This window comes from Aedes aegypti, chromosome 3 (genome assembly GCF_002204515.2).
Source record: "Aedes aegypti strain LVP_AGWG chromosome 3, AaegL5.0 Primary Assembly, whole genome shotgun sequence".
Taxonomy (NCBI): domain Eukaryota; kingdom Metazoa; phylum Arthropoda; class Insecta; order Diptera; family Culicidae; genus Aedes; species Aedes aegypti.
In genome coordinates this window covers 227,710,365-227,729,941 of record NC_035109.1, presented here as the reverse complement: position 1 = coordinate 227,729,941, position 19,577 = coordinate 227,710,365, and the positions used below count along the sequence as shown (strand labels likewise).

The 19,577-nt window shown below is 37.5% G+C and overlaps 2 protein-coding genes across 2 annotated transcripts in view; one reads left to right on the top strand and one right to left on the bottom strand.

Moving 5' to 3' along the window:
• Positions 1 to 3,868: 3,868 nt before the first annotated feature.
• Positions 3,869 to 17,432, top strand: LOC5567307 (DNA-directed RNA polymerase II subunit RPB1). The gene is made up of 2 exons (XM_001651692.2): positions 3,869 to 4,049; positions 16,388 to 17,432. Exons 1-2 carry the CDS (start codon positions 4,032 to 4,034, stop codon positions 17,294 to 17,296), a joined length of 927 nt encoding a protein of 308 aa, XP_001651742.1. The 5' UTR covers positions 3,869 to 4,031; the 3' UTR covers positions 17,297 to 17,432.
• Positions 17,331 to 19,577, bottom strand: part of LOC5567308 (phospholipase B1, membrane-associated) — a 47,911-nt gene continuing 45,664 nt past the window's right edge. Inside the window, exon 6 of the mRNA XM_001651693.2 lies at positions 17,331 to 17,948. Within this exon, the coding sequence (XP_001651743.2) occupies positions 17,471 to 17,948 (478 nt within the window). The 3' untranslated portion in view covers positions 17,331 to 17,470. The remainder of the gene's footprint in view (positions 17,949 to 19,577) is intronic.

Here is a 19,577-nt window from a genome sequence, read left to right as displayed (position 1 = left end):
AGGCAAATTTTAGCTGGCATCTCTACAATTCACATGATGTGAAAATTCGCAATGTTCACCAATCGATCTGAAACTTTGCAAAATTATTATTCAATACTAGAGAAATCAAGGATAAGTATCAATGAATGGATTTGCAAACTTCATTTTTTTTTACTTTTGGCCAGCCATACGCCACTGTGCGGGTAATGCACTATGGGTGGTTTCCATATAGACTAGCGACCAAACATATGTTTTCGTCTCATGTCATATTTATGACATGACATATGTGTTGTGTGGTACAAATTTGATGTTTTGTTTTCAAAAACAACTTTTCATGACAAACTTTTGAATAGGGCCTATAACGAAATAATGAATTTAATTACTAATGATATATAAACCACTTTTGCCAATAACGTCGCCAAAAACCATCATAAATATTAGAACATACATAATAATGATGATATGAATAATTTTGCGATATTCAATTATCCCTTGAAATAGTGTTAAGCTGTTATTATCGAAATATTGCTAAACATATTGAAAAAGGTCAAAAAGCTCGTAAACGAAAAAGTGCAAATATGTGCAGCTGAATTCTTCTCGTTGAGTAAGCTTTCGATCATTTTTCAAATATATGTATAGAATATTAGGATAATGCAGTATATTTCATTCAACGTGAAGTGAAAAATTATTTGTTCTGATGTTCTGATTTTCTTGTATATCGATGTATACTAAACGTTTCTATTAAGATATACAGTCAAACCTCCATGAGTCGATATCTGAAGGGACCATCGACTCATGGAAATATCGAGTCGTGGAAACAAAATCCTTGGAAAGCTGTTTGAGGGGACCATCATAGTAACCATGAAATTTTGTTTTCAGTATGGTTCCATGAGTCGATATCGAGTAATGGAACATCGACTCATGGAGGTTTCACTGTGTCTGAAATATCAGAGCTAATACTTTTGTAGTTTTATTAATACGTAATGTCAAAGTTATTTTTTTTTTGAATATAATAAATAATTAAGTGCAAACATTTATGCACTCGGTTCTTTATTATATAAAAAAAATACTTTGACATTCTGTATTAATAAAACTACAAAAGAACTCGCTCTGATATTTCAGAAATATTTTAATAGAAACGTTTACAATACATCGATCTACAAGAAAAACCTATCACAACAAGTAATTTTTCACTTATTGGCCAACTGATCACCCATAGTGTGTTGGAGAAGTGATCTCTAGTAGTGTATTTCATTGAAGTCACATCATAACCCACGTTGTATCCAATTAACGATATCCAGTGAGCTACGAATGGCGCAAACACATACCTACCCAAAATTTGAAGTTCGTATTTCAACGTGAAGTGGTGGACCAAACATAACTATTTATCGGGACAAATTACTTACATTATAGGACAAAAACGTACCAAATCTGTTCGAAAGGGCTATATTTCAATTATAATTCAATGAGTACCAATGAAACGAACTTCTTGAAAGGGAAAGACGTCTTGTTTTATGATACTACAGTAGGTAGTTCTCAAAAATCAAATCAATTAATCGATTCAAAGATTTCAAAAATCAATTGGCAGCGGTACGTATGTAATAACCTTGGCGTTATTAGACCTGCACAATTTTTCGTTTAGGGTCTCAATGTGATTGGCCATTTAATTCCACCGGTGTTTTTTTGTTGCTGGATAATTATCTCTCTTCAAGAAAACGATTCTCCTGATGGCAAACAAATAAACCGTTATGCGTTTGTCTTTTGATGCACTGCTGCATCGCCGTGACATTGACGTTAGAGAGATTGAAATTTATTACGTCCGCGATGGGAAAGCATTCCACTGAAATCGAGAATTATCTTCACCCAGGTGACATCAGTAATTGAGTTAATTAGTAAATTAATGGGCTTCCGTTTTGATAGGGGGACATTCCAAAGTGCTGGAACAATACGGATGTCAACTAAATGATTGTGATCTAATAAAGGTGGTGTAGTACAAAAAAGATGCGTATTTCAAATGTATGAGTTAAGGTTTAACATCAAATTATCCGATCAGACTTAGACTTATTAAACTTAGACTATCTATCATTCGTATTCCGCAGACAAATAAATAAAAATGGAATGGTGTTTGTATGTCACGAGTTGGATTGAGAGCGGGTCAATAAATTTGAATGATTTTTTCTCCGTTTTGTTTGTCAAGGAGTTCGATGTTATTCGTGTCCACTATGTATGTATGCATTCTAACGTTGCTCGTTGTTCGACTGTCGAAAACTCTCTAGCCGAAAATTTTTCTTGAAGCTCCGATAAAATATTGTCTGAGTTGACTTACTGCTTCCATAAAATCCTCATGAGGTAATGAATTAAAAGTGTCGGATTTGGAATACCTCTTTCTACCGACAACTCACTCTTGAAGGAGCTGCAGAGATTATGTCACTTCAAGGAATCATGAACCGCACATCAAAAATATCGTAAGCGGTCATCACTCTCACACTGGCGAAAGGATCAAATCTACCTGAAGTTTGATCACAATTTTCATGTACCAGAAAAAATCAAGAGATCGTAGAAATTCCGCACATAAGAAACCGGTCGTTTTAGGGGCTTGCGGGAGAGAAAGAGAGTGGAATCTCACGAGTGACGTTGAATGCGTGCCCTATAACATACTCGATCACCTTGATTCGCAACCTGCTGCTGGAGAGTGTTCCTAGTGACTGACTGCAATATGCAGTTAAGTGGGTTGATATTATCAATTTGCTCTCTTCTTGAACATGATTGGGGTTATTTACTTTGATGGAACAGGGTGGGTTTGTAGTCAGTGAAACTTAAAAAAAGGGATTTTTTCACCTTCACAAACTTATCGATAAATTGTGGAGATTTTTTTTTGAATTCGCATCCTCTCCGATGAATTGGGGAGATTTTGTTGATTTTTGTTCTCAACTTAACTAATCAAAAAATGTACGAAGTCCAATCAAACTCTAAAACAAATGTAATCCAAGTCAAAATCGTGTCTAGTCCAAGTTGTTGACTTTTCGACGTTCGTGAGTTTGTCATCATCCATGTCCAATCCAAGTAAAAATCCAAGTCCAAGTCCAAGTCCAAGTCCAAGTCCAAGTCCAAGTCCAAGTCCAAGTCCAAGTCCAAGTCCAAGTCCAAGTCCAAGTCCAAGTCCAAGTCCAAGTCCAAGTCCAAGTCCAAGTCCAAGTCCAAGTCCAAGTCCAAGTCCAAGTCCAAGTCCAAGTCCAAGTCCAAGTCCAAGTCCAAGTCCAAGTCCAAGTCCAAGTCCAAGTCCAAGTCCAAGTCCAAGTCCAAGTCCAAGTCCAAGTCCAAGTCCAAGTCCAAGTCCAAGTCCAAGTCCAAGTCCAAGTCCAAGTCCAAGTCCAAGTCCAAGTCCAAGTCCAAGTCCAAGTCCAAGTCCAAGTCCAAGTCCAAGTCCAAGTCCAAGTCCAAGTCAAATCCAAATCCAAATCCAATCTAAATTCAATCCCAATCTAATCCCAATCCAATCCAAATCCAAATCCAATATACATTCAATCCAAATCCAATAAATATTTAATCAAATTAGATTTCTGATTAATACTTATTATTAAAATCGATTTGAATATGTCCACCGTGTAGCGTGATCTTGCTCGAATTGGATCTACTAAGAGAAGGCCACGTTGCTTCTGGGCATTACCTGATATCCCTACCGAACAACAAGAAAAAGCCTTTCTGTCGGGCCTTCGTTGTCCCAAGCTGCCGTGAATTCAACCTGCCCGCGCGTGGTGAGATAAGTAAGCATCCCCGAAAAAGTACCTCTCGTGCGGCCTGGCGCTTGAGCGCGAACTTTGCAGCCGAACCACCACAAACACCGAGAGAAGGTAATCATATAAAAGCATTTGTTCGGGGACGCAATTTCATTATTAATCTCGTCGCAGTGTTTCCGTGCAGATCTCGAGCACCAGAGCCTAGGACTTGCGGGTCAGTGCTCGGTTGGCAAAGCTTAAAGCTGCGGCGTTCGTGTGTTTATTTTTTATTCGATATCGTGAATTTCGTTGGATATTCTGTTTATAAGTGCAACAATGATTAAGTTCAGTGTGGTAAGTGTGAAGATGGACATTCGAGTCGTGAAGATACTGATTTATGAAGGGATGATTGTGGTCTTTGCACTAATGAACTATTTATGGGAAAAGTGTAAGAAGTTTAAACAAAAGACCTTGAAAACCGTTGTGCAATCAAAGTATGTGACACGTTGGACAAAACATAATTGCAGCTGCTGTAGGATGCTGAGTTGATGCTGAACTTTTGGAAATTAAATAGTGTGACGTTGTATTGAAGCTAATTAAAGATGGACCAATTATAGGATAAATGTTTACTACCACCTATATCCGCATATTAGTTGTTTCGTGACCTAATATATGGTGTATTGCGGATTTATCCTTAATGTGATATTACTGTAAAGATTATCCAGTAACGAGGACAAGCGTCGAGAACTTTATACCAAATAGGTTTTGTCTTTTTTATTGTAAAATGTTTATTTGATTTACAAAGTGACAATCTGAACAGATAAAACAAGAGCAACAATTCTTGCGAAAAGTTCATCCCATCTTATCCTTTTATCTTTCAAAGAATCAAATAAAACCTCGATTGACTGAATCTAATGAAAATCTATGCTCAGTTGTTAAACCCGGTTCTCTACATAACACCTTCGATCAAAATAATGTACAACTGGCACGCAGTTCTACAATATTGTACAAGTTCGCCAATTTGTCATAGTCCCCGGCGAGATCTGAACAAACAGGAGTGTTTGCCTGCAATCTTCACACAATTTTGAACACCATCCATCGTTGCTCTTATCACTCTTATGAGCTTCCCGGGAAATCTGTTCTCGATCATGATTTTCCATAAAAATAAACAGGCTTTTCAAAAAATCTTACCCATCTTACCCATTTCGGGTCATGAATCTCATGAAATCCTATGCATGTTTTAAATAATAATTTGTAGGATTCTGGCAGAATTCTGAAAATGATTTTTATTAAAGGTCCAAAACACTTTTGAAGAGTCTATAAAAATATCCTGTGTAAGATTATGGCATATTTTCGGAAGAGACTCTCTGAATAATCGTAAGGATGCTTAGAAAAAAATATCTGTTTTTCGATGTTTTAATTAAGTTCACTTTAACAAAATTGATCTAAAGCATACGAAAAAGCAAACCTTATGTTCGATGTCCGTGTGACATGGGACCATGTCCAGAAACCTGGAGGAAAATTTCAAAACCCCATTCAGTCCCGTCGGTGCCAAAAGTGGGGTCATGGTACAAAACATTGTCGCATGGATGCTAAATGCATGATTTGCGGAGGTTCTTCTCACGCTAAGGATGTCTGTCCAGTGAAGGATGATACCACAAACTTTGAATGCGCAAATTGCGGGGCAATCATAAGTCAAATTTTTGGGCCTATCCTTCGCGTAGGCGAGTCATCGAGGCTCGTGCCAGGCAGTTGAACGGTAATGTCCGTTACGCTAAACGGTCGTTTCCGGAATTTCCCTGGTACAGTATCGAACAATGCTGATTTTTTAGTTAACAATCGCTTGGTTAAGAATCATACCCATCAGGTGGATTATAATCATGCTCATTTACAAGCTAATTTAAATCAGTCAGGTAGCCGTTCGAGTCTTCTAATTTCCAATGTATCTACCCTAGGAAAATCCTTTGCCGATATCGTAGCAGGTAATTTGAACTCCTTCCCTATTCGTACTATGAGCACCCATTCTACTTGTTTCAAATCAAATGAAAGAAAACCCTACCGCCAAAGGTAACATCTACTCCGCCTCTTCATCTACAGAAAATTCTAATGGGAATTCATCAGATAATGTAACCACTTCAAGTGATATGTCTGGCTCTGATTTTAATTTTCTAACTGGACAATTGAATCTAATGATTGATGCAATGTTCAAAGCCACCACTATGACTGATGCAGTCCAAGTAAGTGTAAAATTTACTAATTGAATTGTTATTGGATTACGTTTTTCTAATGGATCCAAATAATAATTAAAATATTTAAATTGGAATGCTCGTTCACTGAATGGTAAAGAGTACAAGCTGTTTATTTTTCTTACAGTTAATAACGTGCATATTGCCGTTATTACTGAAACCTATTTGAAACCTGTATCCAAACTCAAAAGAGATCCTAACTCTTTTGTTTATCGTAATTGTTGACTTGATGGGGCATGTGGAGGAGTTGCATATTCATGTTCAGTACTCATAGGCGTATAAGTTTTCGTCATTTGAAACTAAAGATTTTGAAAATTTAGGTGTTTCAGTTGAAACACAACTTAGTAAATTAACTTTCATAGCTGCCTATTTGCCTTTTCAATGCTCTGAGGCCAGCAAGTAAAATTGCTCCAAGCTGACTTGCAAAAATTGACTCCCAATAAGTCAAAAATGTTTGTCATTGGTGACTTTAATGCCAAACATCGGACATGGAATAATTCACAAAGTAATTCCGTCGGCAGAATTAAATTTGATGATTGCTCTTCAGGATATTTCTCAATTCAATGCCCTTATAGCTCTACGTGTTATTCCTTTTCTTGAAACCCATATACGATTGATTTGGTCTCAATCGACTCTAGTCATCTTTGTAGCCAACTGATTACTAATGCTGATTTTGATTCTGATCATGTCCCTGTTATATTTCAAATATCCCATGAAGCGATTTTCAATCCTACCAGCTCCACTTTCAATTATTTTCGAGCTGACTGGAATATATATGAAACGTATATTGACTCTAATCTTGATGTTAACATTTCTTTACAAACAAAACTTGATATTGACAATGCTCTTGAAACTTTAACAAATTCCATTGTTGAAGCTAAGAGCATTGCAATTTTAAAATGTGAAGTAAAATTTGAATCCGTGATTATAGACGATGATCTTAAACTCTTGATACGCCTTTAAAACGTGAGGAGAAGGCAATTTCAACGCACTCGCGATCCTGCTATGAAAATTATATGGCAGGACTAGCAGAAAGAAATCAAAAAGCGTTTTTTCACAATTAAGAAACAACAATTTTGAAAATAAAATTTCTCAATTGGACCCTGGCTCTAAGCACTTTTGGAAATTATCTAAAATTTTGAAAAAACCACTGAAGCCAATACCGGAATTGAAAGAGGATAACAAATAATAATAACTAATTGCGAAAGACTAAAAAGATTGCTATGCAGTTTGAAAGCGCGCATAATCTTAATTTAGGACTCACTAATTTAATAGACAATCAAATTACTCAGGACTTCGAAAACATGCTCAATCAAGAGAACGTTTTCGAAAATTCCTGGACTGATTTGGAAGATGTGAGAACTATTGTTAAAAAAATCAAAAATATGAAAGCTCCTGGCGATGATGGAATTTTCTACATCGTCATCAAGAAATTTCCAGAAAGTAGCTAATCATTCTTAGTTGATATATTTAACAAATGTTTTCAATTAGCATATTTTCCAGACAAATGGAAGAATGCTAAGGTTGATCCAATTTTAAACCAGACAAAAATCCTGCAGAAGCGTCTAGCTATCGTCCAATCAGTTTCCTTTCCTCCATCAGTAAACTTTTTGAGAAGGTCATTTTGAACAGAATGATGGCCCACATCAACGAAAATTCAATTTTTGCCAATGAACAGTTCGGATTCCGCCATGGACCTTCGACCACTCATCAACTTTTACGTGTAACAAATTTGATTCGTTCCAACAAATCTGAAGGCTATTCTAATGGTCTTGCTCTTCTAGACATAGAAAAAGCATTCGACAGTGTTTGGCATGAAGGTTTGATCGTAAAATTACAAAACTTTTATTTTCCAACATATGGTAATAAAATAATCCAAAGTTATCTATCAAATCGTACACTTCAGGTTAATTATCAAAGATCCATGTATGAAAGACTTCATGTAAGAGCTGGTGTTCATCAAGGCAGCATTTCGAGATCAATATTATACAATATTTCTACATCTGACTTAGCTGAGTTACCTCAGAGATGTCAAAAATCTTTGTTTGCGGATGACACATTGAGGGCATTCAAGCCAAATGAAACAAATATGTAAAATGTCTCTATTTCCTTATTAAAAGAAAATCAAAACTTTGTCTTAAGAACAAGCTTTTGATATTCAAACAAATGTTCAGGCCAGCTATGTTGTATGCTGTACCAATATGGACTAGCTGTTGTAATACCTGCAGAGAATTCAAAATAAAATTTAGAAAACTATTCTGAAGCTTCCTCTCTGTGCTTAAGACTATATATGAGTTGCTATATATGAGTTACGAAGAATATCCAATGTTGAAACATTGGAACAATTGTAGAATAAAATTAATAATTATTTTAGACAAAAATCGTTGCAATCTTCTCATGTCATGAGAAAAAAAGGTATCTTGGTTAAGTTAATTGAAAGCGTTTTTTTTTCTGATATAAGCAGGTGAAATCAACTCACTTGTAAAAATTCGGAATTGCTACGGCAAATGAAATGAACTATGTTGTTAACAAAATTTTAATGAATGCTTAATTTAGTTTTACCAAATTAGGATGATAGTGTTGTCAAATAACACAGAACACCTAGATATAAGAAATGAATGTAATGTTTGGAATGAAACTAATGAAGAGTAAACAAGAAAACATAAAAAAATATAGGGAAAGTGTACCAGTTATGGCCATAGTGGTTCCCTATTTGGCCATATGTAAAATTTCGATAACTTTTACATTTTTTATACTTTTGAATGTTTTAACACCTAGATACATCCTTTATCTTACTGCTAAAACACACAAAACTTTTCAAAATTTGAAGAAATTTAAGTTAACACGTATGGCGAAATAGGGAACCACTATGGCCATAACTGGTACACTTACCCTATTAGGGTAAATCGCCAATTGTTGAACGGTCAAAATGCTCGCTTATTGTTGAACACGCCATAAGGAATACACGGGCAATGTGCTGTAATGTCTATATCACATTGATACACGGGCTGTTCAACAATAGGCGACGTTTTTAGCCGTTCAACACTAGGCGACTTGTACTACATCTGACAAAATAAGCTCTTTATCTGCCGATGGGACAAATCTCTTTATTCACGAGGAACGCTGGCTGAAAGGGCCAGCTTTCCGATGATTGATACCAACTTGTTCGATTTCCCTTTGCATTTAATCTAATCGTTTATGGCACTCTTTATCTTTATCTTGCATGGTACAAATTAAAATTAATTGAACAACTCTCCATTTCAATCACACTTATCTTATGTTATGTTTCAATTGCTAAGCCATAATGCTACAATGTTGCGTCAATATCATTGGGCCCATAAACTCCTCCAATCCATGGCGTCTTCGTCTCTCATAATCCATTTTAACCTTTTGTCCAATAAACTTGCTTATTTATCGTTTAAATTAAAATGAAAGTACCATGTTACATAGCATCGGGCTAAACCCGTTCCTGTTGTACAACATCACCCACCCATCCAATCAACGTTGGATCCCATACCTGCATTTGCAACACGGGCGGTGGGTCCATTACAAACTCCAGCCCGCCTTAAGATGTCCACCGGAGAGACCGAAGAACAAGTCTTCCGCGCAAGTCCACACCCCACTTCACGGTGAAACGCGCTTGACTTACATTTGGATACCCCCTAGCCAATCGAATCGTAATCCACAAACAATCCCAACCACCTTTATTGCATAATATACCTCCGGCAGCCGGTACTGGTGCAGTACTATCACCGAGTTGGGGTATGACTTCCTTTCACCGGATTATTATTTTTCCTAATCAAGATTAAGCGTCGTCATTCCCAGCCCAGCCGGTGACCAACGGTACTGATCGCGGCTGTTTGCACTTCAAAACGGCAAGCGGTAGGACTCCACACATGGACGTAGCTAGGTTTGAGCGAGCGATCTAAAATTTTGATTTACGCATTTCACACAAAAACGATCATTATACACAATTTTTAACATTTTTTTGTTGCAACGTAAAGCTATGAAGGGCATCCACCCTCCTTTTTCTTGTAAGTTGGGCAATGTGGAGTTTGAAACACATTTTGCTTCAATTTGTTGCCTGAGTAATGGATCCATTTAACGGTTACAAATCACAGATTGATTGAAGATTGGGGATTCGATTGGTAGAGTTCCCATTAATCGGTATTTCTTCACAGGATATAAAGGTTTATCAATTTCTCCAGGCATGAACATGTTTTTTTGAAACATTCCTCTAAGTAAACCGACAGACATTCCCCAATAGTTTGCTTCAGGATACCTGTAGAGATTTTTCCAGAATTTATTAAAGAATTCCCTCCGGCTACGTTGCGTTCTCAACGAGTACTTTCTGCAGTGGCGCAACCAGGGGGGATTGGAAGTGATGCCGGGAAAATAATGAGGATTACTATTTTTAATTTTTTAATTTATCACTACATATCCTACAAATACGGAACAGTAAATAAGGTCGCTGATAAGTGTAAATGGTTTTACGATTATATCCATCTAAATTGTATTTGTTCAAATTCTTTGAACCCTAACATGTTTAGTAGAAATGATGATGGTCTACAAAATAACTATTTCGAGAAAAAGTATAAATTGTGTGCTCCTTCCTATGCTGCGCACGGTGCGCTATCAACCCAAACCCCGTTTTGACGGTTCTTCTACTGGCCACCTGATGCCGAAGTGATCGTTTAGCTCTGAAAATATTCGCTTATAAACACGGCCGATTTCCCCTACCCGAACCAAAGAGAAGAAACAAAATGTAAGCAAATTCTAGAGAGCACTTTTTCTCTATCTTCCATCTGTCTACACGCAAGTGGGCGGGGCGAATTTGTCAGTAAGTGCTGAGAGCACTGAGAGCACGGAGCACCAGAAAATGTCCATACATGGCGTGGCGCGCAAAGCAAGGCAAGTGACCAGCGTTATAATAAAGCCGATAAACGAGCGAAGGAAAATAGGGGCAAAGAATCGATTCGAACTTGCTCCGGGTAATTTTTTGTCTGATCAGTGCAGATCAAATGAACCAACTCTCACCAAAAAAGAGCCACGGAACACTCGTTCTTTTGAGTGATCCGGATCTTTTGAATGGCTCCAATTCTTTTTGCCTATCTCTAGCATTACGTAATAAATGGACGCTGCCTAAGATTCTAAGGAATAACACATATATCAAAGATGGCATGAACAGCGCAGCTCTGGTGAGCCAAAAGTCAACTAATACGTAATGTTCTCTTAGTGGCCACCAGATGTCGAAATGTTCGTTTATAGCTTTCACGCTTAAAAGAGGTACACAGCTCACACGATATTTCCAGTCAGTGACGTATAAAATTCAGCTGAATGATTCCCGAAGAGTGCGAAAACGAACAAAACAAACTCCGCTAGCACGAAGTCAATCTGACTAGGAGAGCGAATATATCGAGAAAGAGAGTCGGTGCAGCATACGCACACATTCAGTGTCTCCCAATTTAATTTAATTTAGTTAATTTAATATTCAATTTCACCCAGAGGCACTGACATTGAGAAATATATAAAAAAATTAAAAGTGAATTATTGTATGAATTGTAATGTAAATGTATTATTGGTGTAAGAAAATGGCAATGTGATGCCTTCAGTTGATAAATAGTTATAGTCTTTTAATATAAATGTACAATTTTTGCAAGTTGCGCATGTGTTGTGGGGTATTCTGAAGCAAATTATTTGTATTTACAGGCGAAATTGAATTTGCTGCCACTGAATGTCAGCAGGTGGATGGGAATCAGTGTAGAAAAAGTAATTGAAAAACTGAATGCACGCTCTATTAGATTCGTGAATGTATTGCCGAAGTAACATGCACACAAAGAAGAATTTAACGATGACGCCACTGTTGCCAATCATCTCTGAATGCCAAGAAGAAGAAAAACAGCAATTTTTTGCACGTATAAAAATTACACAAATTTTGTGTTGTTGTGATGAAAGGAAAAAAACATACATGAGTCCTCTACTTTTGAAGTCCACTTTATCATCGCTTTTTTTAATTGCACGATAATAGTATTTAGCTGAAAATAATGTTCACGCGCTTTGCACTCAACAGATGACAGTAGTGTTACTTGAAAAGTGCGTTGTCGGCAAAATATATGGCAAAATAAAAAGTTGTTCATCTTTCTTCTTAGAGTTATCTTTGCCAACATCTAAACAAAGAACTCAAAAAGTTTTTTTAGATTACAAAAATGCGTATGCAAATTTCTCCACGGTTTTTCAGAAACTCCTTCAAAACAGATATAAAAAATGCCCATGGAATACTATTTAACAAAATTTTAAGAATTTATTTCAGAGATTTTTTAATGAATTTTCAAAAAAATTGCCGCAAAATTTTATCTATGGGTTCAAGAAATACTCCAGAAATTCCACCAAAGGTTTGTCCAGTATTTTTTCTTTGGAAAGTTTATCCTGCAGAAATTTATAGAATCAAAAAAAAAAATATATTTAAAAAAAATCTTAAGCTCTTTGCTGATAAAATTTTGGTTGTTTTCTAAGGGATACTCATAAACATATGACAATAAAATCTGAAGTATTGGATGAAATCGTGAAAAAATATCTGAAATAATTTCTTTGGAAGAATTTCTGTTTGATTTACTGGAGGAAACATGAAACAGAAAAAAATAGAGTTTTTCACAAAGCATAAATGTTTAAAAAAAATGTTTAAAGATGTTATTTTAGATGTTTAAAAATTTTGTTGTAGGAAATATTGTTGTAATTTACAAAACAATAATATTCGACGTACTTCTTAAGAAGCCCTTGAGAAATCAAACTTTACACTCTTGGAAAAATATTTTGAAGAATTCCACATGTTTGTCTGAAGAAACTGCTGCAGGAATCACCACATAATCTTTCATTGTAATACCTGGAGTATTTTTTAGAATAATTAGAAAAAATACTTGGAAAAAAATGAAGAAAAATTTCATCACAAAATATTAAAGTAATATTTTTGATGGGGTTCCTAAACAAGTAAAATTCCTAATTTAAATTCCCTGTTTAATTCAATGCATATGCATAAAGAAATATCTTTCAAAAATTGCAGAGGAATGAACCAAGGTGCCATTTTAGATGGAACCTAAACTTCCCAGTTTATTCTTTGCTTGAATTCCCAAAACAATACATAAGTATTTTTTGTTTGTATTTTGAAGAAAGTTGCATTAAAATTTCATAAATAAATTAATGTTTGTACCTTAAAAAGAAATCTTTGTGTAATTTTCGCAAATATTTCATAGAGGAATTCATGGATGAACTTCAGGGAAAAAAAAACATCGATAGGGACTTGGACGTTATATTGATATTTAGAAGAATATAAATAGGAACCAGGAGGAATACAGAATCACGTTTAATTTTCAACTTAAAATGCTTGAATTCTCATGATCGAGGAAATTTTAGGTACATTAGATTGAAAAATAAAATATTGATCGTTGATATTTCAGTTTATTTTGATGTTCCAAATATGTGTATGGAAATAAACTTTAATTTACAATAGTTTTTTTTAGCTGTGAAGAATATTTTGAGGTACTTATTTCAATACAATTTATGCGATCCTTAGTATAAACACAGAAAGAAGAATTCACGTATCTATATAAATAAAAATGGAATGGTGTTTGTATGTCACGAAATGACTTACGAACGGATCAACGGATTTGAATGATTTATTCTCCGTTCTGTTCGTCAAGGATTCCGACGTGTTTGTGTGTATAAAAATCCCCGGATATTCACCGGGAAAGTTGGAAAAACGAGAGTGAACGGAACTGTTATTTGAATGGGACGATCCATAGCGTTTTTCAATAGCCTACTTGATGGCAAGACGAAGTTTGCCGGGACCACTAGTATTTCAATAAAAATAATATAAAATCTTGTAATGGATTACGCGGTTTGTAGCCAGAATTTACAAAGTTTTTATGTAATTTTACACGATGTGCAGTGTAAATGTATGGCAAATCTGTCATTTACTTTATGTGCATAATTTTACGCTGAACAGGCATTTTTCTTTCTGTGAACCTTTTGAATTCCATTACGGAACTTTTGCAGATTCCTCGCAAGATACATTGAAGATTGTTGATTAAACCCACGAATGATATCTGATATGGTCTTTAGCAGAAGAATTTTTGTTTGATTAACCCCAAAAATTCTACAAGAGAGCTATCATGACCCAATTGTTTTATATAAAGTTTATTTCATTTAGTATTGACCCATTTCTTTTTAATTACTGTGGCGCCTGTAATTGTCATAGTGAAAAACTTACCTCAGTCTTTTAATACGAAAGAAATATTTATCGAGGGCTTAAAATTTCATGAAGGTTTATACAGATATGCCAAAGTTATCAAAGTTGAAATGCTAAAGACGTGAGAGAATTCTACACAATTACGATGAAAATCCAATATACTTAGTAGAAATGATCCCGAAAATTCTTTAAGTTCAAATAATGGTATGGTATGGAAGGTACCATGTCGACTCAAGTAAAAACTATCAGTCCACCAAATAGAGTCCTAAAGCCCTGTTCCAATATCAGTACCAAATGTTTAAGTGCAGGCCAGAAATACAAATTTACTCAATTTTAAATGCATTTCGTTGGTTACGCCAAAACACCCAATTATTCCTGATTTATGCGATTTTATTACAACCCTTGATTTACACTCAAATTTTGGGTGTATTTTGTTTCCCATATCAGATAGGAACAATCCCAGTGCTAAAAAGTTGAGCCCCTGTTGTGGTTTTGTCGACTAAGCGAACGTCAACATGATCAAAAGTGTCAAGGTTAAAAATTGAATTATGTATTTAAATTTAATTTTATATATGATAAAGCCGCTATTTGTGCGGGAATATTTGCAAAAATAGTAAACAGAACACGCACTGTAGTGTTCTTTAATAAAAATAAGTTTTTATCAGAAAATTTAGGATTGAAAATTTCATATATTCAACAGATCGAAATATTTTGAGAAATAATCAAGCGTTAATCTAAGAAATAAGTCGACATAATAGAAACGCTATCTGGTTTTGTTGTTGACTGTGCAAAATATATGTGTAAAATCCATCAAAAAGTTCAAAAACATGAGAGATATCTTTTCTTATACTTTTCTTCGTAGCTTAATAAAAATGCTACAAAATGATCTGAAAAGATTTTTCGTACGTTTTTTCTTCTAGAAGGCGGCTAAATTCTAAGTAGAACAGACTTTACATGGATGTTGAAGAGAATCTTTGAAAAACTCAATCTCAAATGTTATTTCCTGGATTTTTCTGTATGATAGAACCAACCTTGAAATCTCTGTTTAATTTTTGGATAGATCTCTGTAAAAGTCAGACTTAAGGTTAAACTCCAAAAACAGTTAATCATAACGCAATTTTATATAAATGTGAATGTCGAAAACAAGTTTCGAACTACTCTAATCAAATTTAAACCTTTGATGAAAAAGTAAGTTGATTTTGATTGTTTTTTATCGTGGGATAAATAAAGGGGAACAATGACACCCTCATTACTCCCTGCCTACACCCATGGCTCTGCTATGGCAAGTCTTTAGGGTTGGCGTCGCACCCCTGCTGAAGCGGTGTTCCCAAAACCAGCATGTCATTGGACGATCGATCGAAATCTCTTCAACCTTGAGCATCGTCGAACCATAACGCGCACGCTCATAGGTAGAGGTAGAAGCACGGCGCCGAAGACAACGCTCTGTAGAAGCATGCTCGAGCAGCAGAACTGAACATGTTTTACACTTCGATCGTTTCGCACTTAGCCACACGATTCGACAGTTATGGTTCGCAGCGCAAGCAAAAACGTGCATTTCTTTTCGCTAAGCATTCAATGAAGAGTTTTAGTCAAATCTCGTGACAAGCTCATTCATCAACACGGCGGGTTTCACGAGTGTGTTGTTTTTTTCTGATTTTACGAGAGGGTGATATAATGTTCCGACATTATATGATTGCTGCCTGGAGGGCTTTCGTCTCGTGAGCTAATCGCATTGCGTTTACTGTGGTGCATCTTGTGAGGTGTTACACTTCTCGGGAGAGTGTTTTAGGGGGTTCGCTTCGGGGCTTGTTTTTTGGCGGGAAAGATTCGAATCTTGAGCGGAAACATGCAATAGAGTGGCGTTCATAAGAAATACAAATTGGTTTTTGTAACGAAAAGGTTAGAGAGCACGTAAGATCCAAACGAATCAAAAGAGATGAGTTGCTCGAAGGGAAGTTGGATTATTCGTCGATTGATTAAGCGAAATTCGATAAAGTAATCAAAATGGCTTTATTCAAATTTACATGCTGTCTAAGGTTAAGTTTAGACTTATGTGAATTGTATGTCGACTTGCGAAGTCATTTTTACTTAATCATGGGTTCCTTACCGTAAATCCATATGCATACTGACAGAATTACTTATCGCCCTACACATAATGATGGCCCGCTGATTCACTCATGTCAATTTTTCCTCTCTCATTACAGATTTCCATTCTTGTGGTGGCAGGAGCTGTCATTGCGGAACCTCCAATCAGTGCGGGCTATTCCTACTCCAGTGGCGGCCACAGCCATGGCGATCACGGTGACTCCGATGGTGGCTACGTTTCAGTTAGCCCAGGACATCAATCCTCCGAAGGGCTCCATGTGGATCCCCATCTGCTGCACAAGGTGAAGGAAGTGCTGTTGGAACATGAAAACACTGGCTCATCTTCCTTCGGAGGACATTCATCCCATGGCATCTCGGTACCATCAACCTCGTACGGCGTACCGTCGTCATCCTATGGAGCACCATCCCACTCATACGGCCCACCATCCCCAGTCTACGGTGTCCCATCGTTCGGTGGACATTCTTCTCGCGTGACTGGAATCGAGCTTGGCCATGTCCGTCAGGGAGTTCAGGTCGCCCAATACTACAAGGCACAGCATGCCCCATCTTACTCCTCCCACTCGTACTCTGCTCCTTCCTACTCCTCGCATTCAGTTCCATCGTTCTCGTCTCATTCTTACTCTGCTCCTTCATCCTCCTACGGTGCACCATCCTTCAGTCCATCTCACTCTTACTCTGCCCCATCTATTTCGTCTCAATCTCACTCTTACTCTGCACCATCTTTATCGTCCCATTCTCAATCTTACTCTGCACCATCTTTCTCGTCTCAATCCCACTCTTCGCATGCCTCTTTCTCCCTCCCATCCTCCACCTATGGTGCACCATCCTTCAGCAGTGGAAGCAGCCACCACCGCGTTCCATCTACTGTCTATGGTGCTCCTTCTCATTCCATTAGCTCTTTCCGCCCACCAGCACCAGTCTATCATGCTCCGGCTTCCAGTTATCACGCACCTGCACCAGTTTACTCTGCACCACGACCAGTCTACGGAGTTCCACACCACCACTAAATGCTGTCATCTCAAATCAAAAATCTAAGTCAACAAAAATCTCGAGTTAATTTATTCATAGATTCATTTGTTTTCACATGTTCAATCACTTGTTAAAATAAACAAAAAAATTGTTACCAAAAATGTAAAACAATAACAAAGTCTTATTCATTACACTTAACCTATCATGGCCCATCAACTATTAAAATAAGTTCTGATGTACGGATTCGAAGCAGAAGGGCATTTGAATTCCTCAAAAAGCCTCCTAAATCCAATAGTTTTGCTTCCGGTTGCTTCCATCATATTGTTCCACAGCCCATTCGCCGACACAGCATGCCCCTTCTGGCTCAAATGAACACAGTCGACCGACATGATAGACATATCCGCTTTGCCATCCCGCTGATAGAAAACGCTGGCTTCCTTGAAAAATGGTTGATACACAACGGTGAAATCGTCGCTGTGGAAATCCGGCAAATAGCTGACCCGTTCCATGATTTTGACAAAGTTCCGCTCCAACTGCCGATAGAGGTTCCTTCGGTGGGAATATTTGGGACCAAACAGGCAGGAACATTCAATTGGGCGCGACAGGTAACAGGAGAATGGAAGCCGTTGCGCTTTGTCCATTGAGAATGACAGGCTGATGAGTGGCGTTGGCACTAGATTCACTATGGTCCTGGAAAGAAAAACAATATATCCACGTATTATAGGTGATTGAAATTAGAATCTCCAACATAAAACGGCTTTAAATTCTTAATTTCAAAACAAGATTTTTCTGCGAAAGACAATGTGTGATAACAATTCTACCCTATTACACCCGATTCTGTTTTTGCACGGGGGATGCGTACCGTGCAAAAAAAAGTTTTCAGTTCAAAATTTCAAGAACCGGGTAAAAAAAGGAACCATTTCTCGACGTTTCATGCAAAAATAAAGTTTTGGCGGAAAAAAATGTATGAAAACTTTTTTTGCACGGCCGTGTAAAAAAAAATCCGTGCAAAAACAGAATCGGGTGTACACTAAAATCAATTGCCCTGAAAGCCATGCCCTAAATATACCAATAATCCGAATTTAATTTGCACGCGATATATTTTTATTAGTGACACTTTACACCAGAATGGTGCGTTCGCGTCAGGAAGAAAAAAATAGCTATACCATTTCACTTTTTACAATTCACTGAGATCACAGTTTCGCATACAATCTTGTATCGCGTAAATAGTTCAACAACTTTTTATTTCTTTCGTTACTAATATCTAATACTTCTCTCAAGCTAAGCGAGTCGATAGCATATCTTTGTCTTTCCTGCTCATACTTTCTGCAGTGCAGAATAAGATGGCGTACATCAATTACTGTTCCGCAATAGTCGCAGGTAGGCGGAGGCTTCTTCTTCAATGAAAAAGTACGAGTGAGCCGCGTGTGTCCGATTCTTAGCCTCAGTCGCATTGCCGATGTCAAGCCACTTTTGCGTATTGTGTGTGATCTCCCTCAACTTCGTGTCTCTCATTGCATACCATTGAGTGTCCCACCAGCGCCGTATAGCTACTTTCGTTGCTCGCAGAGCATCTTCGACAGGGATAGGAGTATCGACGTTCAGTTGATTCGAGCCTCGTTTGCCAAGCGATCAGCTTCGTTGTTACCGGTAATGCCGGCATGTCCCGGGATACAACAAAGAACATTTTTGTTTCGTACCACATGTTCAATCTCCTGAATCCACGGGTGCTTGGAATATCCTGCCTCAAGGGCCGGTAGGCAAGTGGCCGAATCTGTAAGGATTACCACCTCGTTTCTTATGTTGGGGATTGAAACCGCCTTCTTTATCGCAAACGACGACGAGGAGGATGTCGTCGGCGTACAGGAGTATGTCGACTCCATCCGGCAGTACCCGAAAGATAAGGTGTATCGCCACCAGGAACATCGTTACGGATAACACTGATCCCTGCGGCACACCATGTTTCAGCTTGTGTTCACTGGTCGTGTAACGAACCACCCAACGACACCTGAAACGTTCGCTCTGAGAGGAAGCTTTGCAGAAGGTTCATCTTCCGACCACGTATCCACCATGATTTCAGGGTGCGAAGAATACTATGTCGCCAGGTGGTGTCGTATGCCTTCGACAGATCCAGAGACGCTATTGGTAGGGTGTTTGAACAGTGCTCGTCGGCGTTCGATATTGACCTCTCTAACTCGGCGAAGAACGTGTTGGTACCGCGTACCACACGAAAAGCGTGCTGACGCTTGTCAAGGAGTCCGTTGGACTCCAGCTCCGTGGTTGACAATTCGCTCGACTGTCTTGTCCATGAAGCTGGTC